The sequence below is a fragment of the Girardinichthys multiradiatus genome, chromosome 22, assembly GCF_021462225.1.
Source record: "Girardinichthys multiradiatus isolate DD_20200921_A chromosome 22, DD_fGirMul_XY1, whole genome shotgun sequence".
Taxonomy (NCBI): domain Eukaryota; kingdom Metazoa; phylum Chordata; class Actinopteri; order Cyprinodontiformes; family Goodeidae; genus Girardinichthys; species Girardinichthys multiradiatus.
Genome location: NC_061814.1, coordinates 313,351 through 337,778, shown reverse-complemented (window position 1 = coordinate 337,778; position 24,428 = coordinate 313,351). Strand labels below are relative to the sequence as shown.

General features: G+C 43.7%; 1 protein-coding gene across 3 annotated transcripts in view; it reads left to right on the top strand.

Moving 5' to 3' along the window:
- slc2a15a (solute carrier family 2 member 15a) overlaps window positions 1-24,428 on the top strand; it is a 73,365-nt gene that overhangs the window by 16,105 nt on the left and 32,832 nt on the right. For all 3 annotated transcript variants that reach the window (XR_007036098.1, XM_047352209.1, XM_047352212.1), the window contains exons 3-5: window positions 3,276-3,436; window positions 12,844-12,968; window positions 18,590-18,735. Coding sequence is in view for 2 of the 3 variants with exons in the window: in XM_047352209.1 (XP_047208165.1) it covers window positions 3,276-3,436; window positions 12,844-12,968; window positions 18,590-18,735 (432 nt within the window). In the remaining variant the exon portion in view is untranslated. The remainder of the gene's footprint in view (window positions 1-3,275; window positions 3,437-12,843; window positions 12,969-18,589; window positions 18,736-24,428) is intronic.

The following is a 24,428-nucleotide window of genomic DNA, read 5'->3' as shown; positions in this document are numbered from 1 at the left end:
TATATATATATATATTGAGGCACGGGACGTCACCTGGTACGGTGGAGCCATGGCCCCAGCCTGGAGCCAGGCCTGGGGTCGGGACTCATCGGAGAGCGCCTGGTGGCCGGGTTGCTCCTCGCAGGACCTGGCGGGGCCAAGCCCGAACGGGAGATGCGAGGCCATCCCCCAGTGGACCCACCACCTCCAGGGAGAACTATGAGGGACCGGTGGAAAGAGGACTGTGCAGCCGATGAAGGTGGAGACCTTGACGGCCTGATCTCCGGATGCTTCGGCTGTGCTCTAGGGACGTGGAATGTCAGCTCACTGGGGGGTAAGGAGCCTGAGCTTGTTCGGGAGGTCGAGAGATATCGACTAGAAATAGCCGGGCTCACGTCCACGCACAGCATGGGCTCTGGAACCTAGCTCCTCGAGAGAGGCTGGACTCTCTTCTACTCAGGAGGGGCTTGCGGGGAGAGGCGGCGAGCTGGGGTGGGTTTGCTTGTTGCCCCCCAGCTCAGCTGTCTCACGTTGGGGTTTACCCCAGTGGATGAGAGGGTTGCATCCCTGCGCCTTCGGGTTGGGGACAGGTCTCTGACTGTGGTTTTGGCCTACGTGCCTAGCGGTAGTGCGAAGTACCCTGCCTTCCTGGTGTCCCTGTCGAGGGTGCTACATAGTGCCTCTCTTAGGGACTCTGTTTTTCTGCTGGGGGATTTTAAGGCCCAATTGGGAAACGACAGTGACATCTGGAGAGGTGTGATTGGGAGGAATGGCCTACCCGATCTGAATCCGAGTGGTGTTTTATTATTGGACTTCTGTGCTAGTCACGGATTGTCCATAATGAACACCATGTTCAAGTATAAGGGTGTTTATGAGCGCACTTGGCACCAGGACACCTTAGGCAGGAGGTCGATAATCGACTTTGTTGTCGTGTCTTCAGACCTCCAGCGGCATGTTTTGGACACTGATGAAGAGAGGGGCTAAGCTGTCCACTGATCGCCACCTGGTGGTGAGTTGGATCCGCTGGAAAAGGAGAAAGCCGGACCGACTTGGCAGGCCCAAGCATATAGTGAGGGTCTGCTGGGAACGTCTGGCGGAGCCCTCAGCCAGAGATGTATTCTGGGAGAGCTTTGAGTGGACAGAGTCAGGGGTCCTTTATTAGGGGCCATCCGGTCTCTGTACAAGCGCAGCAGGAGTTTGGTCCGCATTGCCGGCACTAAGTCGAACCTGTTCCCTGTGCATGTTGGACTCTGGCAGGGCTGCCCTTTCTCACTGGATTTGTTCATAACTTTTATTAACCGGATTTCTAGGTGCAGCCAAGGGCCGGAGGGGGTCTGGTTTGGGGACCGGTGGATTTCGCCATGGTTCTCGACCGGAAAAGGGTGGCTTGTCCTCTTCAGAGAGGAGTTCCTACCTCAAGTGGAGGAGTTCAAGTGTCTTGGGGTCTTGTTCATGAGTGAGGGGGGAATGGAGCGGGAGATTGACAGACGGATCGGTGCGGCTGCGGCAGTAATGAGAAGGCTGTGCTGGTCCGTTGTGGTGAAGAGAGAGCTCAGCCGAAAAGCGAAGCTGTCGATTTACCGGTCGATCTACGTTCCTACCCCCACCTTTGGCCATGAACTTTGGGTCATGACTGAAAAAACGAGATCCTGGATAGAAGCGGCTAAAACCAGCTTCCTTCTTATGGTGGCTGGGCACTCCCTTAGAGATAAGGTCAGGAGATCGGCCATCCAGGAGGAGCTCGGAGTAGAACCACTGCTCCTCCACATCGAGAGGAGCCAGTTGAGGTGGCTCAGGCATCTACACCGGATGCCTCTTGGACGCCTCCCTCGAGAGGGGTTTCAGGCACATCCCACCGGGTGAAGGCCCAGGGGACGAGCCAGGACATGCTGGCGGGACTATGTCTCTCGGCTGGCCTGGGAACGCCCTGGGCTCATATATATATATACATATATATATATATATATATATACATATATATAAATATATATATATATATATATATATATATATATAAAAGATAATTAATAATGATAATTAGAACCGTGTCTTAGGAGTGTGTGACCTTGGATGGTTGCTGACTTTCATTATATTTTGTGCTCTTTTCTTGCATCATTGTATGAATATGGAGTACAATGTTGCAAGATCTGTTCTAATGATCTTCTCTGCGGTCTTAACAACTCTCTGGAGAGCCTTCTTCTCTGCCTGGGTGATGTTTCCATACCTGACCCTGATGCCCGTTGTAAGTATGTTCTCCACCTGCCTTCCTGAGCAATCTGAAGTAGTTAAGCCACTGGCGTGCCTTTTTCAATGTGGGTGTGGTATTCATAGCCCAGCTTAGGGTTGATGTTGGATGCAAGCCACGAAACTTGTGGCAATTACCTCTTCTCACCTCATTCCCTTTGATGTATAGAGGCCGCAGGCAGGGGGCATGTTTACTGAAGTCTATTATTAGTTCACAAGCTTGATCTGTGTTGAGGATGAGGTTGTTGACTTCTCTCTAGACCACAATATTTTGTACCAGTTCCATGTACCCTAACTCATCAATGCCATTTATGAGACCCAAGACCCTATCCTGGGAGAATAAAATCTCCCAGGACGATGAAAGCATAATCCAGATCGTCTATTCCTCCAGTGTCTGTTGTGTCCTCTCCCAGCCACGTTTCACAGAAACACAAAATTAGGCAGTCCTGGACATACCTCTCCATGATTAACCCAGCGTGCAGGTCATCCATTTAATTCTTCAAAGAATGGACGTTAGCAAGCAGTATAACTGGTAGAGTCAGCCTTCTTTGGCTGACCAAGCAGTGGAACCTCTTCTCGGCTCCTCCTTGCGTTCCGTGTTTCCTCTTCAGTTTATTGTTGACAGAAATATCCCCTGCCATGACCCCACATGACATCACCAATATCTCAGAGTGGAGTTTTTGACATCAGTGTTGTGAACGCTTTTCCTGACTGAGTTCTTCTAGCTGAAATAGGGTAGCCCGGTCATAGAAGATAAAGAACTCTCGCTGCTGCCCATAGAGTTAGATGTAACAAGAGACATTAAAACACTAGCAACAAAGCAATACAAACTCAATCAAACAAAATAGCAACATTTCACTTGTTTTGCTAAAATATTCTTACTAACAATAAAATCACCGTACATTTTATACATGCACTTCGTCAACATTATAAGGAGAATATTACTTTTTCAACCATTTTCTTGTTGTGAACAATATTTTTGTTGTCTTTTGTAATCTGTCATTTCATTTTAACCACTAACCTTCCACTTTAATGCCACTTTGCTCTTTCAGTACATAAAGGACTTTTACAACCAAACTGTTTTGAATCGCAATGGAACAGGACTCAGTGGGGAAACCCTGACGCTTATGTACTCTCTCACGGTGTCGGTCTTTGCTATTGGAGGTCTACTGGGCTCCCTCATTGTGGGTATGCTGGTTACTCGCTTTGGCAGGTAAGATTAGTTTGTTTAACAGCATATATTGAAATACAAATTCAATTCAATTCAGTTTTATTTATATAGCGCCAATTCACAACACATGTTGTCTCAAGGCTCTTCATAACAGTCAGGTACATACATTCCAATTAATCGTAACCATTGAACAGTGCAGTCAAAGTTAGTTATTTATTCAAATTGGATAAAAGGTTTTTCGGTCTAAGGAAACCCAGCAGATTGCATCCAGTCAGTGACCTGCAACATTCACTCCTCCCGGATGAGCATGTAGAGACAGTGGACAGTCACTGGCGTTGACTTTGCAGCAATCCCTCATACTGAGCATGCATGTAGCGACAGTGGAGAGGAAAAACTCCCTTTTAACAGGAAGAAACCCCCAGCAGAACCAGAACCAGGCTCAGTGTGAGCGGCCATCTGCCTGGGGGTTTGAGAGAACAGAGCAGAGACACAAAGAGAACAAAGAAGCACTGATCCAGGAGTACTTTCTATGGGAAGGAAAAGTAAATGTTAATGGATGTAGCTCCTTTAGTCGTTTCACCTAGAAAGAAAGAACAGATAAACTCTGAGCCAGTTTTCAAGGTTAGAGTATGAAAGAGAGCACATAGAGTTAGTTACAGTAGAAGCTCAGTCAGTAGCCATGTCTAGGAGAGAGAAAGGGTTAAACACTGAAAGACAGGGCCATGTGGATCATCGGTAAAGGGTGAGCATTAAGTTGTTGCCAGCAGAAGCTCGGACGATTCCCCTCTCCAGAAAGGTGTCACAGGTAGACACAGAGCCATACCAGGTGTAGCTTCTAGGAAGAGAATAGAGAGAACAAAGTTAAAAACTGAAATAACAGCAAATAATGCAAAATTGGAGAGTAGTGTGAGAATGTAGCAAAGAGGGTGAAAGTGGTCGTTATGTCCTCCAGCAGCCTAAGCCTATAGCAGCATAACTACACAGATAGTTTCAGTTCAGATTATTTAGTTAAACGGCACTTATTTACAACAATGTCATCTCAAGGCACCCCACAAAGTGTCCCACTGATGGTCATTGTTATACTAAAAACCACAGGGATTGGGATACCTCTCTCTGTCAGACTAATTATAACCATTGGAAAAGAGAAGGGGTCATACAGGTAGCAGAAATGGAGGGTGTGTTTGCACCTCAACCATAACTGAGCTGGTTTAGGCTAAACCTGACTCCCCATTACTCCAACCAACAGGGAGGGTGGAAGGCTCCCTCCCTGATAACCTAAGCCACTCTAACTATAAGCTTTATCAAAAAGGAAAGTTTTAAGCCTAGCCTTAAAAGTAGACAGGGTGTCTGCCTCACGGACCAAAATCGGGAGCTGGTTCCACAGGAGAGGAGCCTGATAACTAAAGGATCTGCCTCCCATTCTACTTCTAGAGACTCTAGGAACCACCAGTAAACCTGCAGTCTGAGAACGAAGTGCTCTGTTAGGAACGTATGGAACCATCATATCTCTGATGTATGATGGAGCTAGATCATTAAGGGCTTTATATGTGAGGAGGAGAATTGTAAGTTATATTCTGGATTTAACAGGCAGACAATGAAGGGAAGCTAAAATAGGAGAAATATAATCTCTCTTTTTAATTTTCATCATAACTCTTGCTGCAGCATTTTGAATCAGCTGAAGGCTTTTAACTGCATTTTGTGGACATCCTGATAGTAAAGAATTACAATAGTCCAGCCTTGAAGTAACAAATGCATGGACTAGTTTTTCAGCATCACTCCTGGACAGGATATTTCTAATTTTGGCAATGTTCCGGAGATGAAAGAAGGAAATCCTAGAAACCTGTTTAATATTGGATTTAAATGACATGTCCTGGTCAAAAATAACACCAAGGTTTTTTACTTTATTATCAGAGGTCAATTTAATGCCATCCAGGTTAAGTGATTGACTAAGCAGTTTCTTTTTCAAAGACTCTGGTCCAAAGAAGACAACGTCTGTCTTGTCTGAATTTAGAAGCAGAATATTTAAAGTCATCCAAGTTTTTATATCTTCAAGACATGCTTGTAGTCTATCTAACTGGTTGGGTTCATCAGGATTTATGGATAAGTAAAGCTGAGTATCATCAGCGTAACGGGGAAAATTTATCCTATGCTGCCTGATAATTTGACCTATTGGAAGCATATATATAGTAAAGAGAATTGACCCAAGTACTGAACCCTGTGGTACTCCACAATTAACCCTGGAGTTTAAAGATGATTTATCATTTACATGAACAAACTGGAATCTGTCAGACAGATAAGATTTAAACCAGCCTATTGCTGTTCCCCTGATCCCTACAGCGTATTCCAGCCTTTTTAAGAGAATATTATGGTCAACTGTATCAAATGCAGCACTGAGATCTAACAGAACCAGAACAGACACAAGTCCATTATCTGAGGCCACAAGAATATCATTAGTGACTTTCAGCAGAGCTGTTTCAGTGCTATGATGAGCTCTGAAGCCTGACTGAAACTCTTCAAACAGGTCATTGCTGTATAAATGCTCACACATTTGATTAGCAACTATTTTCTCAAGAATTTTAGATAAGAATCGAAGATTGGATACAGGTCTGTAATTTTTCAAGTCATCTCGATCAAGCGGAGGTTTCTTAAGTAAAGGTTTAATTGCAGCTACCTTAAAAGCCTGTGGTACATATCCATTTACTAAGGATAGGTTAATCATACCTAAAATGGGGCTGGTAATCAGAGGGAACACTTCCTTAAATAATTTGGTTGGGATTGGGTCTAACATACAAGTTGAAGGTTTAGATGAAGCTAATATTTCTGATAACTCAGGAAGCTTCACAGGATCAAAACAGTCCAAACACAAATCAGGTTCTGCAGTTATTTCCAATGTTGTCTCACTTGCTGAGTATGAAGTAATCATCTTAGGGAGTATGTCAAAGATTTTCTTTTTCATAGAATCAATTTTATTTAAGAAGAATCCCATAAAGTCATGACTGCTGAGAGCTAAGGGAATGGATGGCTCAACAGAGCTATGACTCTGTGTAAGTTTAGCAACTGTACTAAAGAGAAACCTAGGATTATTCTTGTTCTCTTCTATTAATGATGAGAAATAAGCTGTTCTAGCTTGGCAAAGTGTCTTTTTATACAACAGTAGGCTATTTTTCCAGATTAAGTAGGAATCCTCTAGGTGTGTAGAGTACCATTTTCTCTCCAATTTTCTAACATTGTGCTTTAAAGTACGCAGCTCCGAATTAAACCAGGGAGCTAGCCTCCTATGAATAATTACCTTCTTTTTCAAGGGGGCTGCATTGTCTAATGCATCACGCAATGATGAAGAAACACTATGAACAAAAGAATCAATTTGTGAAGGGGCAGAAACAAAATTATTGCCCTCCATTGTGCTTTTCAGTGGTAAGGAGGAAATTGAAAGTGGAACAGATTCTTTAAAGGTTGTTACAGCATCGCCTGATAATGATCTATTGTAATGACATTTTCTTTCAGGTGTGGAGTACTCGGTTAAATTAAACTCAAAAGTTATTAAGAAATGGTCAGACAGGACAGGGTTATGAGAGAATATTGTTATGTCTTTACACTCAATGCCATATGTCAGCACAAGGTCCAGAGAATGAAGACAAAGGTGGGTAGGTTTGTTAATGTTTTGATCAAAGCCAATTGAGTCTAAGATAGCATTAAACGCTATATTTAGGCTATCACTTTCAGTGTCAACATGAATGTTAAAATCCCCCACTATAATAATTTTATCTGTATTTAACACTAAATCAGATAAAAGGTCTGAAAACTGATCTAAAAATTGAGAGTAAGGGCCTGGTGGACGGTACAAAACAACAAACAGAAGTGGTTTTAGTGCTTTGCAATTTGGTTGAGGAAATCTAAGGATTAAATATTCAAAAGAGTTGTAGCTATTGATTGATCTGGGACTAATCAATAAATCGGACTGAAAGATGGTTGCTACTCCTCCTCCTCGTCCAGTATTTCGAGGAATGTGAAAATTTAAATAATTAGTAGGAGTTATAGTAAAATAATCCTCTTGCTGCAGCCAGGTTTCTGTGAGGCAAAATAAATCAATCTGATTGTCACAAATTAGGTCACTAACTAGCAATGTCTTTGAAGAGAGAGATCTTATGTTCAGTAAGCCACATTTAATTGTTTTATTTTTCTTTTCGGTCTGAGTTGTATTTATTTTTATGAGATGTTTATGGTTTCCTCCTTTTAGAATATTTTTTAATCTATTCAGTTTTGGTCGTCGGCGAGACACTGTCTTAATAGGGTAATGGGTGGGTAGCAGTACAGAAACTGCTGAGAGGAGTGTTAAACTACGACCCTGCTTCCTGGTCTGAACCCTGGGTTGTCAGAGTTTTGGAGAACTAATAAATTCCGCCAAATTCCTAGAAAGAAGAGCTGCTCCATCCAAAGTGGGATGGATGTCGTCTCTCTGGATCAGACCAGGTTTTCCCCAAAATGTTGTGTTGGAATTATGATTATTGATTAATTAATATTTATCAATAATTATAATAAAAAAATCACAATTTGACAAAATTAATTTCTTAACAAAAAATCCTCATTTACGAATCGAGACCAGAGATGTCTTCTGGTGTTGTAATTGTGGCACAACGCCTTTGATAATTACAACCGTTAAATACTCAGTAATAATTAATAACTATTACCAGAGATGTCACTCTTTAATCGACCGTTTCTGCGGAAACGTGTGGAACTTTAACCTTATTTTGACTCTTGCACAAAATAAACACTCACTACTTCTCTTTATCTATGTGAACATTTATTAAATCGATCAGCCTGATACACTCGCTCTTCCGATTCAATGATCTTCACCTACTCAAACATGCAAAGTTCTACACAAAAGGTGTAAAATATCTAACCAAACAAAATAAAGCAAAACAGCAGTATGGGATCAAACCAGCAGTTATGGCAAAAATGATAATATGACAAAGGGGTGTGGTGGTGAGCAGAGGTTGGGAGCGTAGCCCAAACTGTAACTCGGTTAAACTCAGTCATAAAACATCCCCCGACTCTGGGCGAGGTGAGCACACAAAGAGTTATAAAACGTTTGGCGGCAAGCTAGTAAGCAGTAAAGTTGAAGACAAAGAAAATGGTGAATTTCTCCATGAGGTTATTATAACAGTCCAGTTCCACAGCGCACCTGCGCTTGCTCTCAGATGTTAAAGAACCCCGCAAAGCACACACAAAGATGGGTAGCACAGCGGGTTCCAGACATCCAACACAGCACATCAAAGTTTCAATAAAAGGTTGCTTGCACATACAATTCAGAACACATGAGATTAAAAGGCGAATCTAATCGCACTAAAAATCCTACTCTACCCTGCCCACACTATTCCTAATGAAGAAATAAAAATAAAGGATGGGTTTTACTTGTTGATGTCTCCTCTCAGCAGAGGGAGAGAGAAGGAGGGGGAAAGTTGAAAGTTAACGTGCGTCCACAGTTAACTTCGGGAAGAGCAGTCAATCTTCGTCCTTTGGACTCGGCAAAAAGGAAAAATATGATCTGACCGTCAGCAGTCGACTAGAACCAAACAAGGAGGGAAAGTTGCGTCTCCTTGAAACTCCGTGGTTTTGGTTACATGTTAAACTCACGCCAGGTATTTCTGGCCTTCTCATTCCAGAAACCTCTTTCATTAATTTTTTGTTGGCCAACGAAGGAGAATAAATGAAGGCTCCACGTGCGACGTCTTCTTCTCCAGAGAGAGATGCTTCAGATGTTGGTCCGGTATCCAACGTGAAAGCGCTTCTTTCAAACGTTCGCCTTCCTATATTGCCTCCTGTGACGTCAGACCTGGGACGGCCCCGTCATATCAGCCACAGTGGCCGCTGGGTTTTGTAGGACAGACTGTCTTGCGGTACAAAATGGCCGATGACGTTGGAAAGGCATAGTGGCGTCCAACAACGTGCAAATGGTCCAATATTCAGCAAACAAGTGGTCCAACACCAGTTATCAATCTAAACCACATTGTTTTTTGGACACCACCTAGACAGCCAGAAGTTGAATGACAGCGTGCGGCTAAACATGTCGTCATTGGTCAGATCGGGGAGGGGACCAGAGAAGATTATGGAGTCCGACATTGTTTTGGCAAACTTACACATCAAAGCAACACTAACTTTGGTGACCTCCGATTGACGTAACCGGGTGTCTTTACCACCAGCATGAATAACAATCTTACTGTATTTACGCTGATCCTTAGCCAGCAGTTTCATGTATGATTTGTTGTCGCCCGTTCTGGCCCCTGGCAGACATTTGACTATGGTCGCTGGTGTCTCTAGTGTCACGTTTCTGACTATGGAGCTGCCGATTACCAGAGTTGGCTTCTCAGCGGGTGTGTCGCTGAGTGGGGAAAATCTGTTAGAAATGCAGACGGGTTGGTGGTGACCTGTGGGCTGGGATCTAGGACTATGCTTTCTACATACCATCACCCAGCTGACATGAGGCCCCGGCTGCGCGGGCTCTGCTGGAGGACTGCTACGGGGAGCTACCCTTGGTGGCTCCGCGCTGGCTAAGGGGCCTCGGCTATCTGCTGGTTTTTCAACAGCGCAGAGCCAGGCCTCCAATTCCGACACCCTCGCCTCCAAAGCTACAAAAATGCTACATTTATTACACGTACCATTATCACTAAAGGAGGCAGAGGAGTAACTGAACATCTGACAAAGAGAGCAGGAGAGAGGAGGAGACTCAGAGAGAGAAACAGCAGAACGGGTAGCCATGGTGGAGCTAAAGCTAACACTAAGCTAGCAACCCCTTACCACTACTAGACAAACCATGTAAGACACGGAGAGTCCCCAAACGTTAAATACAGCAACAGAAAGTATGTGTTTTAACATCAGTCAGTCATGTCATTTTTTCTACCGCTCATTCCATAGTGGGTCATGGGGAAGCTGGTGCCTATCTCCAGCAGTCTATGGGCGAAAGGCAGGGTACACCCTGGACAGGTCGCCAGTCCATCACAGGGCAATAGACATACAACCATGCACACACTCATTCATACACCTAAGGGCAATTTAGAGAGACCAATTAACCTAACAGGCATGTCTTTGGACTGTGGGAAGAAGCCGGAGTACCCGGTGAAAACCCACGCATGCACGGGGAGAACATGCAAACTCCATGCAGAAAGACCCCTGGCTGGGAATTGAACCCAGGACCTTCTTGCTACAAGGCAACAGTGCTACCAACTGCACCACCGTGCAGCCCCCAATGTGTTTTAACGTGCTTATGTATTATAACAAGTAAGAGATATCACAGTAGAGAAATCAGATCAAACAAGAGAGCCTTCACACACCAAACAATTCACCAAGTGCAACAGCGAAAACAGGAAGTGACATTACCCAGAGCTCCAGCCGACCAGCTGGTGCAGGACAAATGAAACTCAAACGTTAGTATGTGCTGTCATGATTTGCCAGACATGGTTATGGAATGCCTTGTGGGACATAAAACCATAAGAAATGAAAGGTTTTACCAATTAAAATGAAACTGTAACATTCCATTAACACAATAATAGTGTTTAAGGAAGTGTGCATTGAGGAGCCAAATGCAGATTGATACTGGAGGTGAAAACAAAAACAAACACAACATATCCGCACAAACATCTCATATCAACTGCCAAGCATAGTGGTGGAGGGCTCATGATTTGGGCTTGTCTTGCAGGCACTGAGCAATGGTCACACAGCTAGTCAATGACTCAACCATGAACTCCTCTCGATACTAAATATGAGTCAAATGTGAGGTCATTTGTTCCACAACAGAAGCTTGATTCAAACTCAGTCATCAAAGGACAATGACCCCAAACACAACAGCAATCTACAAAACAATGAAGGTGTGGCAAACACCTAGTCAAAGTCCGGACCACTAATTGATTGCACCATTGAAATGCTGTGGTACGACATTTAGAAACTGTATAAAAAATGTCTGCAAACATCAATGAACTAAAATAATACAAAGAAGAGAGTAGCACTCATAAACATTCAGAAAATGACTGCTTCATGCTTTATGGCTGTTAAAGACGTTTCTACAGTCATTTTATATTGTGATGTCTACTTCATTTTTCTCATTACTTTACCAACAGTCATGGCAATGTTCTTATCTCATGACTGTGAATAACCGTTTAAACTAATACACTTCTGATCTTTAAGAAAGACTGAGTTTAACAAACTATCCATTGCTCACACTGCAGCCTCACCATATATATGTGGATGTTTTCATCAAACATTTCTTTAGGAAAACTTTGGTCAGTCTTCTAAATATTGAGAGTATAAGACAATAAGAGAAAAAATAAGAAAATTTACCTGGCCCCCAAAAAAATAAACTGGATTGATTTAGATGTTCTTTATTCAATATTTCAAAATAAGAAAGCTTGACAGTTTCTAAACTTTTCTAGATGCTGTCTTTCACTGTCCACATATCATTGCCAACCTTCTCTTCAGACAACTTTAAATAATTTTAACGATTTATATATTTTTTCAAAACTATCCTATATAAATCCGGTTTTAATATAACACACCATGTTAATGACTTCCAATACATTTTATAAACTATAAACAACAAACTGTGGCTCTGTCTTACATTTCATAAGTCTCTGTTTCATGTGCTTCACGTACACTCACCAACCACTTCCTTGATAGTTTTTTAGGACAACTCTGCCAATCACATGGCAGCTACTCCAAGAATTTAGACAAGTCAAGGCATTAAGGCCTCCAGACTGCATGAAGATGATATCCTAAGTTCCAAATTGAGTTTCAGAATGAAGAAAGGGAATGTAAGTGATTTTAAATGTAGCGTGGTTGTTTGTACCAGATTTGTGTTGTGGATTGGTGCTGTACAAATAAAACTACATTGAAAACTGAATTGAAAAGTCCTGAAAAAGAGAAAATATCCAGTGAGTGTGGAGTAAATGCCTTGTTGATGTCGGAGGACAGAGGAGAAGGAGCAGACAGGTTCAAGGTGTTAGAAAAGGTAATAGAAGATCAATTAATGCACACAGATAAACATCCATTGTCATTATAGCATCACACAGTGATTATTAGAAAACAGAGATCTCATTGTTGTGTTCAAGAAACAAGTTTGAAATGATTTGATGTTTTTATCATGGTGGATTATCCAAGACAGAATGGATCCATGCTTTAATGTTGTTTACACCAAATTCTGACCCAACCATCCACATGTCGCAGCTTAAAATGAAACTCATCACACCAAATAAGTTTTGGTAAGTCTGTATGGATTGTTGTCTCAGTTTCCTGTTCTTAGCCTACAAGAGTGGCTCTGGTGTGGCCCTGCTGATGTAGCCATGCCAAAAGGAATTTATGGTCAAAAAAGGTTCAACTGGATATTAACAAGTTGTTCCTTATAAACGTTGCTGATGAGTATTCAGAATGATTGTTTTTTATATTTGGGGGTTTGTTTTCAGGAAGGGGACAGTGGTAAAAACAACAGTGCTGGTGTTTATTGCTGGCTCACTCATGGGCTTTAGCAGAATTTGTGGTTCACCTGAAATGGTCATCTTTGGTCGCTTCATCACAGGAATACATTCAGGTATGTACAAACACACACAGACACAACTGTCTTATTAAACTTCTCAACTCACCGTGCTGCTTCTGCCAGCCTGTCTGCATTTGGGTCACACTCCATAAAACCTTCCTGACACACACAGCATAAGCATCACAGCTTCCAACAACCTCAATAAGAATCTATACTGCTTTTATTTGCACAGTTTTTAAATTTCTTGTAAATAGCCTCTTATTGTTTTTAATGCACAAATATATATGAACATTTTGTACATTCTTTAAATTACCCTACTCAGTTGCACATTTATTTGAATCTGAGTATGCAATTTTTAATAAATATACTATTTGCTTATGCTGTAAATTTGCCCTTACTGTACAGTCTCTTATTTTTACTTTTGTTTTTATATTTTTACCTTTGTGTGAATCTACATGCTTCCATTTGCCTTTCGATTTACTGCCGGTGCACCTGAATACTCTCACCGAGGGACAAAAAGGATATTTCAACTTCTATACATCTATGGTTCTGATGCAACACAAACGTCCACATGTTTGTCAACTCACCATGTTGACCTTCACAATATGCTGTTATGGAGTTTAAACAAAAATTCAACATGGAAGACTCACCATCACCTCCAGCTTTGTCTAATTACTCCTCCATGCGGCTCTGCTCCACCAATCAGCGTCAAGTCTGCATTTCTCCCTGGCCAATCATCCTTCAAGGCTCTGCTTGAAAAGATATTCATCCATGGAACCCTCCGTTCTGCAGCTGAACTTTGATATTCAGCCACGTCATGTTTGACTTCCGTCTGACGATCTGGCCGCTCCTCGCATTGTTCGCGACTGATCTTCGCCCTCCTTCCTCCTTACTTCCTCGCAGAACCATTCGCCTGGCCTCCCGCTTTGGCGTCCATTCTCAGTCATTTCCAGTCAAGACCGTGCTGCATGTCTCCTGGCTCCGATCTGGATGTATCCCACCTCACTCAGCTCTACGCACTTGTGTCGCAGCATGATTCTCTCCTTCCACCTCCTACCTCCTCCGGAAGCACCCTAAAATCCTCCTGCCAAGCGTCGCCAAGGTTGACCTCCTCCACCCCGGCTCCCGCTGCACATTCCTGCCTGTCTTCTGCACGCAGCTTCTCCTCTGATCTTCGTCTCTCAAACAAATTCTCCCGCACTTCAAGCTTTGACGTCTTCTTCTACTCCAGTCATCGCTCAATCTTCTCTGCATATCGTCCATGGATTCTCTCCAGCGCTCCGTTCATCTCATTCTCATCTCCGGAGTTCGGCTCCAACTGGGCCACATCAGCTTCCTCTTCTCAGCTCCACTGGCGCCCAGCCTGCTCCTTGGCCCCTCCCACCGGCGTTCACCTCCCTAGTGCCCGGCCTTGCTTGTCTCTAGGTGAGATGCATCACTCCATTTTTTTTTCCATTCCTATTTTCAAACATCATCTACCTTTCAGGCATTCAGTGTTTCTCACCTCTCTTTTGCGCTCAGGCAGATTCTATGCTCCCACACATTCTAACATCCCACCTAGGCTCTGTTCCTAGATTCTGCAAGGGCAGCGCATTGATCCAGTCTCCAGAATAAGAATCACCGTTCACATTGTCAACAAAGGTGATTAATCTTTAACACTCATCAAAGTTTGCCGCTCTCTCAGTTGTTTAAAGAAGGGCTTCATCTTTATATTTTTGGAGTTCTACTCCAACAAAATATTTGGAGATATTTAAAGTTGTCGGACTGCTTGGACAAGTCCGTTTTCTCAGTCCAAATCTAAGGAACTGGACAAGAGAGTGTCTAATTTAAGGGTCCACTCATCGTTGGCCCACACAGTAAACCTGTTTGGACTTTTGTTCATACAGCTTTCAGAGTTCCTCAAGGTTCGATCTCTGCACAAAGCTCTTAGTGTGACTGAAGAGTCACATAATGCAAGGCTTTAGTAGCGTGAAGATATAACCATCAGTTTTTTCAAATATTATTTTCTCCACTCAATCCGCATAAGACACACTGATTTCGGATTGATTAGTTATTTTTCCTGGCTGAATTCCTCATTCATATTCATAACATTGGCAGGTTTTAACTTTAACAACTCATTTATGTTGGGAATCTGCTACAGTGTAGGAAGCCATATTTGCTCAGTAGAGCAGATCTATCTGCGTGTCTTTTAGAAATGGTGGCACTTGCAAGATTAGGTTTGCACATTTAGCAGCTGCTGACAGCGTTGTGCATCTGCCCCTCAGAGAGTCAGAGGTATGGAAGAAACAATAACTTTTCATGAAATTCATATAAAGGTAAGAGTAACCAATACAACTCACAACATTTAATTAAAATCTTTCAGGTGTATGTCAGGCACAGCTATTTATTTTCCCTCTCGCACCCCTTCATACAAACCGACACCTCACTCGTTACCTTGTCAGTTACAGTCAGGCCTCCACGCCTTATCAGGATTACATCATTTCCCTTCCACGCCTTGTCAGGCTTGTCCAAGTCTTCTTGCTCACCTCGTCAGGTTCTGCAAGTTCTCATCCTCTTGCCTAGTCAGGTTTTCATTATTTTTCCGTCTATTCCGTGTCAGGCTTGCTCAGGTCCGATCCCCTCTATTCCTAGTCAGGTTTGTCTCATATCCCCTCCACGCCTTGCCAGGTTTGACAGGTCTCACTCTCTGTTCTCCTCATCAGGCTCAGCTGATTCTACGTCCTCCATGCCAATCAGGTTGTACAATTCCCTCTCCAAGCTCAGTCAGCTTCGTCCTTTTTGCTCCACAATCTCTTGCACTCATCTTCTTGTTATGTTTCCTTTTCCCTCGTCCCTTAGCCAGTTTCTCATCCTTCCTCTTCTGTGCCTGTCAGGCTCACGTCATCCACTCTTCTCGCCTCCCTTCTTCACCTTCATTCGTATATCTTTCAGCTCGGTCTTGCTCGGCATTTTTGGGGGAAGACATATCTAATCTTATCTCTATGATGTTCAAGCCTTCTTCGGGCTTCTCAGTTTAGGTGAATTTACTTCCCCTATCGATTTGTTAGTTCCATCTAGAAATGTTGCCTTCTGAGACCTCAAGTTTTATCCTGATAATTTCAAACTCAACCCTAACATACCAAAGGGAAAGGCCCATGTTTCATCTCTATTGTTCGCCTCGATGGCCCGTTCTGCCCATCTCTAGCATGCTTGAATCCACTCTTAAAACAATGCAAACTTAGCTCACCCAGCATGCCCTTCTTTCTCACTCTAGAAGGAGCCCCCATGTCTGCCTCCTGGTTCTTTACGTTTTGAGGCATCTTTAGACTAGTACAGCGCACCTCCTAGTCAGGTCTCAAGTCACTTACTTAGAATTGGAGCTACCTCTACAGCAGCAACCCAAGCATTTATACAGCTTCCCTCCATCAACTTGGCCAGTGGCCTTCTTCAGCCACAGTCGCCAGACTTCCACTCTGTGCTAGCTCTTCAACGATCTCCCAGCTCTTAGGTATGAGCTTCCTGCACTAACTGGTGGTGGTTGGCCTTAGATCCTCATCCCCCAACATCCTTCAGCTGCAGATCCGTTCTATCTTCACGCCTATTCTTCTCAGTCTCCGCCTAATTTTTCTCCTCTACAGGCACCATCGTTAATTAATTATTTTATTTTATTAGATTTTCAGCGCCTTATTAGGCACTGCCCCATCTACGCCATGTTAGGCATTGCCCCATCTACGCCTTGTCAGGCACAGCCCCATCGACGCCTTGTCAGGCACAGCCCCATCTACGCCTTGTCAGGCACAGCCCCATCGATGCCTTGTCAGGCACAGCCCCATCTACGCCTTGTCAAGCACAACCCCGACTACGCCTTGTCAAGCACAACCCCGACTACGCCTTGTCAAGCACAACCCCGACTACGCCTTGTCAGGCACAGCCCCGTCTACGCCTTGTCAAGCACAACCCCGACTACGCCTTGTCAAGCACAACCCCGACTACGCCTTGTCAGGCACAGCCCCGTCTACGCCTTGTCAAGCACAACCCCGACTACGCCTTGTCAAGCACAACCCCGACTACGCCTTGTCAGGCACAGCCCCATCTACGCCTTGTCAAGCACAACCCCGACTACGCCTTGTCAGGCACAGCCCCATCTACGCCTTGTCAAGCACAACCCCGACTACGCCTTGTCAGGCACTGCCCCATCGATGCCTTGTCAGGCACAGCCCCATCTACGCCTTGTCAGGCACTGCCCCATCTACGCCTTTCTCAGGCACAGCCCCATCTTCGCCTTTTCAGGCACAGCCCCATCTACACCTTGTCAGGCACATTAACCTATTCCTTCTCTCTAGGCTCAAATCATCCCTTCTTCATGCCCGTTATTCGAATCTTTTTAAACCTCAACAACTTTTTTGGGGGAGAAGACATCTCTAAATCTAACCCTAAGATGTTCATTCAAGCGCATGTCATTCTCAGGATTCACATCTTCCACTGGGGTCCGAGCACCAAAGAAATAAACTTTCACTAATAAACTTTTCTAATTGCATCCCTGTCTTCTCTTTGTGAGTCTTTCCAGGTTGAAATGGAGTTTAAACAAAAATTCAACATGGAAGACTCACCATCACCTCCAGCTTTGTCTAATTACTCCTACATGCGGCTCTGCTCCACCAATCAGCTTCAAGTCTTCATTTCTCCATAGCCAATCATCCTTCAAGGCTCCACTTTAAAAGATCTTCATCCATGGAACCCTCCATTCTGCAGTTGAACTTTGACTCTCCTCCACCCTATCTCCACCATTTGACTTCCAAACACCTTCCAAATCTCCCCAGGCCTCCACTCCACCACTAAGATCGGATCCCATTGGGGAAGACATCTCTAAATCTAACCCTAAGATGTTCATTCAAGCACTTGTCATTCTCAACATTCACGTCTTCCACTGGGGTCCGAGCGCCAAAGAAATAAACATTAACTAATAAACTTTTCAAATTGCATCCCTGTCTTCTCTTTGTGAGTCTTTCCGGGTTGAAATGGCAGTTCATCATTGAAACTGACCAAACCGACTATCTGGCATGCTTTATGAAAATGACCATAAAGGAGAGGTGATTTATAACTAAAGCAATGCCACCCTAAAGTTTGGGAGACAGAGGTACACAAGTAGCTGAGACAAATATGTTCTGAGAAAAATATGTTCCTACAAACATTCCAGTTTCTGCAATTTAAATGAGATTTTCTCTTTAGAGTTAAAGTTCTTTATATTACAGATATTCCATTTGTTGTGTTTGTGTTGGTGTAAGAGCTGCAGGGGGCTGCTTTTCCATCTGTACTGTTTATAATGTTTGCTATTGGACAAAAAGAGAACAAAGTTGAAGCACTTCGTCAATGGCTAAGAAATCTTATTTGTCAGAACTGAACAGTTACAGAACGTGTTACTGTGTATCTATAAAGAAAGTGGCCTGTCATTTGTGCTCAATTCTATTTCTAAAGTTATCTACAGTCTTGTTTTATTGGGAAACATTGTTTTTATGTCAAGCTTACTGACTAAGTCAATAAGTAAAAATGTCCTGTTGTCCTACTGAAAATACCATGTTGAAGTGACATAAATTAGTAACTCAACACTTAATTAGAAGTGATTTAAATGTGGATGAGCAAAATAGTCTTCTCTCTGCAGGAGTAACACATTATTTCCTCTGCTCGTGTCCCTGTAGGGATCTCGCTCAGTGTAGTACCAATGTACCTTGGTGAGATTGCACCGAAGAACCTAAGAGGATTCCTGGGTCTGGTTCCAAGCATCTTTATAGGCACCGGAGTCTTTGCTGCCCAGATCCTTAGCCTCCATGAGCTTCTGGGAAAGGTAGCCAAACTCTGCTTTTGACAGCAGTCACTGTCTAGCTGGAATTGTACCGAATAAAATCGGAACTCAAACTGTAAAATTGTCAGTGTTTTTAGATTTTATAGTCAACAACTGTTTCCACATGACTTAAATAAGACAGAGACTAGTTTGTTCTCTATCAACAAACTAGGACTAGTTTTAATAATTTGCTGCTTCAGTGTCTCTTTTACAAAGCAAACACTGATAATGAAATGCTAGAGCAAACAGGCCCATCAGCTTCAGCAGGTTTAAGTAATCCTTTTAAATCTCCTTCATTTATTTTTGTTGTCTGTCATAAAATCCTAAATTTATGCTGTAAGAATTTAACAGAGGTTACTAACCCTGTAATAACTATAAGTTACAGAATCAGTGAAAAGTTTTAGAAACACTTTCTCATTTCTTTTCATTCTTTAATGATTTTCTTCATGTTTATTACTATTTACAATGTATGTAGATTCTCACTGAAGGCATCAAAACTGTGATTGAACACATATGGAATTATGTAGCCAATAAAAAAAAGGAATCTAAAAGATTCCTTAAAGCAGCCGCCCTTTGCTGTATGACTGAAATATTAACCTTTGGCCGTCTCTTAATGAACCTCTGGGAAGTTCTTTCAAGACTCTTTGGAAAATCATTTCTGGTTCCCCTCATGAAGCTCATGGAGAGAATGCTAAGATAGCAAAGCAGTCATCAAAGCCAATGGTGGATAGTTTGAAGAATCTAAAATATAAAAATATTCTGTCATAATGTTAACTGCCGACCTGACCCACATGCAGAGAACAACCAGAAACAGATAAGTTCAGATGAATATTTATTTAAACAATTGGTCCAGGAAATGGGAAACAAGACAGGAAGTGACCTTGAATAACCGTTTCTTAACAAAATTGCAGGCAGAGTAAATCTAGGGGCTTCTTGTTTAGCAGGCTGGCCCGTCGGCCGCTTCTTTATGACCGACGGACCTTCCCTTTTGGCCGAACAGGACAGGACGAAATGAAATTATCTGGGGATCCGCAGTAAAAGCACTGGTTAGCCTTCCGCCGCCGCCTCTGCTCACTGGGCGAGAGTCTGGCCCTTCCCACCTGCATGGGCTCGGCGGGAGCACCCAGCTGAGGCTGCTGCCCAGGTAACACAGAGTGAGCCGCTAGCGGAGGTCGGCATGCAGCTCTGTCAAAGCGGGCTCGCCTTCTCTCCCTGAGACGGGAATCAAGGCGGACTGCTAGGTCAATATAATCATCTAGTTCTTTAGGTTCCTCTACTAGGGCTAACTCGTCCTTTAAAGCTTCATCCAAAGACTGACAAAATGCTGTCTTTAATGCACTGGTGTTCCAGCCAGAAGCCGCAGCTAAAGTGCGGAAATCTATAAAAAACTCGGCCACTGGGCGGCCTCACTGTTTTAATGTCCAAAACCTGCGAACAAGACTGGTCTGATCAAAACCTAACTCAAAAGTTATTCTAAACTCTGACTCAAAGTCATCATATGATATTTGGAAACTACTACTGGACGAAAACCTCGCCTCTGCCCACTGGAGTGCCCTTCCGGTTCATAAACCCAGAATGTAAGAGATCTTTCCCTCATCATGTGGGAAAGAGTGAGGTGACCTATTAAAAACAAGAGAGCACTGGAGCAAAAAGCCGCGACAATCTCCCACTTCCCCTGAGTATCTTTCGGGATTGGGGGAGGCTACTTCGCAGAAGTGCAGGTGTTGCTGAGGCACTGGGTATGCGGCTGCGCCCCATACAGGGGTGGAGGGCTCAGGCGCCGAGGTGGTCTGGTGACAAGCCTGCTGGAGGAGCGAGGCCAGTTGATCTACCTGCTGACTAGTCTGCCGCTGCTGATCCAGAATCTCCTGGAGGGTAGAGTCATGTGAACGGATCTGTTGGCTGTGCTCGGCTAGGGTCCTTTGGAGGTTCTCCACGGGGTCCGGCTGGCCTGAGCGTTCTGTCATAATGTTAACTGCCGACCTGACCCACATGCAGAGAACAACCAGAGACAGATAAGTTCAGATGAATATTTATTTAAACAATAGGTCCAGGAAACGGGAAACAAGACTGGAAACCTCTGGCTGCGGGAGAAGAGCAGAGTTACAAACTGGATCCCAGAAAACGCTCCAGAATAGATTATGTGGCTTACAGGTAAGTGCGGAGAAATCCGCCAGGGGGGATGGTCACAGAACCTGAGGTGTGAGAGTGAGTGATCAGCTTCTACCGCCGTGGCTAGCGAGGCGGTGCCGGGCAGATGGTGCTGGGAGGGTGGACAGGATTCACTCGGCTGGAGGCTCACAGATGAGGCAGCCCAAAGGTTCGATCTGGGACTCGGTTCAGACTGATTCTCTAAGTCTCTGGTCCACTCCGTCGGATCCAGTGGGAAAGCACCTGGAGGTATCAGGACAGGTAGAAATTAGTACAAAGTCTCAAAAAATCAGAACTTGCTTTCAACAAAACAATAGCAGATTCCAAGGATGGCCGGTAGCTGTACCGCAAGGGCAAAATGCTCAGGCAATGAAGTGCAGGCGGAGTGTCTTCATATACTGCCCAGCTGATGAGCCTGATGAGCTACACCTGTCAGCAGCAGGTAGATCACACCACGGATTCTGACATATTCAGAGTTATTTCACATGTTTTGTTTACTATATAATTCCATGTGTGTTCATTCAGTTATGTTGCCTCTTGTCAGAATGTACAATGTAACTAGTAGTGTTGTGACGTTTATGAATGAATTGATTCTTTTGAAAGGCTCCTTACCTTGAACGATAGGACTCAAGTCTTGGTTAATGAGAGCCGTTCTTAGTTTTTTGTTTGCTTATAATGCTACTGTTTCAATTTAATTAAAATTAAAATCATATTACTTAGGCAATGAAATACGAATGCCGAAAGTGGGGGTAGATATGAGCATACAGCGAGCATACTCATTGCTCACTGTTTGTCTTCGTCACTTGTCAAGGTGGCAGGGGGTGCAGCGCTGTGTGCGACCTGGTTGCGATGCCTTAAAAGTTATATTTAATGGTGCAGTTGATTTTTATTTCTGCCAAAGCAACTCAAGAACACTTTTTTCCCTATTTTGTTTTATTTTGCTTTCTTTATTGTGTGTCTATAGTACATATAATATGAATCTTCCTTAATACAGATGATCCAGCTTCTGATGTAAATTTCACCCACACAGCAGGTTTCCCAAAAATGAAAATATATATTCAACACTATAATAAAGGTAAATTGCTTGTTCTTCGAAATATGCACAGTTTTAAAAACATAATTTCAACGGCTCTTTGAAGTGAATGGATCCTGAAAATTTGGTTCCCTACAAAGAGCAATAACTCCAATCACTAGTAAATAGTCGTGAAAATAAAAAGACCCACTAAGTGAGAAAGTGAAACTTTTGACCGGTAGTGTAGTCAAATATCACCCTATATAGTTGCCCCTATAAAGTTGTGTGGTATGCATAATCTCAAGTAAAATCTAAATTCTTATTTTAACCATGAGGCATCTTGTATTATAGAGTATTTCCCCCATATTTCAAAAATTTTATATATCATGCCCTAGTGTGAAAAATGTCTCTATGAAATAATTTTTTGTTGTCATCAAAATTCCACTTTATTTTTCCCCAAATTGTTTGTTGTTTTTTTTACTTTAGAACATACACAATCGGCTTTCATGTAAAATTTCCTCAGTTCTATAAAAAAATAAACCACGTACAGCCCAAATAGTTTTTGCAATTCTTCTAAAAATCCACCTTTGAATTATTTGAAAGCATTTTGTAATAAAATAATTGGCTAGAATGTTTTATTTGAATGTTAAGAACGAGTCCTTTAAGTGACATAAAAACTTTTCAGATATGAACTTAAATTCTCCCTTTTTTGTAACTGTGTTCTACCTGAATCACTCCATAATGCTGAGAATAGTTATATTTTCATGATATATTCCTCTCATTCCGTTGCTAATATGGCTATTTTAGGTCCTCTGACAATGTATTTATCCTTCAGACGGAGAGATGTTTGATAGATTTGAGACTAATAAAAATAGCCTCCAGCTCCTAGTTCATCCGCTCGACTTGGCCGTTAGTCTGCGGATAGTGTTTAGAGGTCAGCGAGACCTTAGCCCCCAATGCTGCACAGAACTCCCGCCACAACCTAGCGGTGGACTGGGGCCGCCGCTCAGAAAGTACATCTGACGGGATCCCATGGAGGCGGAAAACATGCTTGACTAGAAGCTGGGCGGGCTGTAGCGCGGATGGTAGTCTTCTGAGGGCCACTAGATGACAGGCCTTGGAAAACCGGTCAATGACTGTCATAATCGTGGTCATGCCGTGTGAATTATGCAGACCGGTAACAAAGTCCAACGCGATATAGGACCACGGTCGCGGGGGTACTTCAAGCGGTTGTAATAAACCAGCGGGTGGGCGGTTTGATGGCTTATTCCGTGCACAAAAAGGGCAGGCGTTAACATAGTCCTTGATGTCCTTATGAAGAGAGGGCCACTAAAACCGTCTAGTGACAGGCGCCTGGGTGGATGGAGAACTTCAATGCGTGGAACCACCCGATGAGCTGGGAGCGTACACCGGGTGGTACATAGGTTCGATTTGTTGGTCCAGTGCCGGGCCCCGGATCAGCGAGAAGGACCCTCCGCACACTATCCTCAATCTCCCAGGTTATGTCCCCCCACTCTGCAGCTCGGTGGCAGGATAGGGGCGGCCTCCCTCTCCGATTCATCTGGGGCATACTGACATGACAAAGCATTAGGTTTAATGTTCTTAGTCCCGGGCCTATAAGAGATGGACAGGTTAAAACGAGAAAAAAATAATAACCAACGTGATGGACGGTAATTTAGGCGTGTAGCGGACTAGATGTAAGACAAATTCTTATGGTCAGTCCATACCAGCCAGTGCCGCCACTCCTCTAAGGCCAGCTTGATGGCGAGGAGCTCCCGGTCCCCAGTGTCATAGTTTCTTTCAGCCGGAGACAGGCACCGGGAGAAAAAGGCACACGGATGGAGCCTCCCATCCTGGTCCTGACGCTGAGACAGAACGGCCCCCACTTGGGAATCAGAGGCTTCCACCTCCAGGGTGAACTGCTTGTTGAAGTTAGGATGGACGAGCACCGGAGCCTGGGAAAGCTTCTTCTTGAGAGCAGCGAATGCGACCTTGGCCTCCGGGCTCCAACTGAACGTGGTCTTAGTTGAGGTCAGAGCGGTAATGGGGCTGGTAGTCCAGCTGTAGTCCTGGATGAACTTCCGATAAAAGTTTGCGAAGCCAAGGAACTGCTGCAGTTGCTTCCTCGTCTCTGGAGTGGGCCAGTCCTCCACTGCTCTAACTTTCTGAGGGTCAGCGCGAACCTGTCCACCCTCAAGGATGAAGCCAAGGAAGCTGATGGAATTCACACTTCTCCGCTTTCACGTAAAGTTGGTTCTCCATGAGGCGCTGCAGCACCAGGCGGATGTGACAATGATGCTCAGAAAGGTCTCTGGAGTAAATTAAAATGTCATCCAAATATACAAACACAAATAAGTTCAAAAAATCTGTCAAAACGTCATTGACGAGGTTCTGTAACACTACTGGAGCGTTACATGAGCCAAACGGCATAACCAGATATTCAAAATGTCCTAATGGTGACTTAAAAGCCGTCTTCCACTCATCTCCCTGGCGGATTCGAACTAGGTGGTACCCATTACGTAGGTCTAACTTG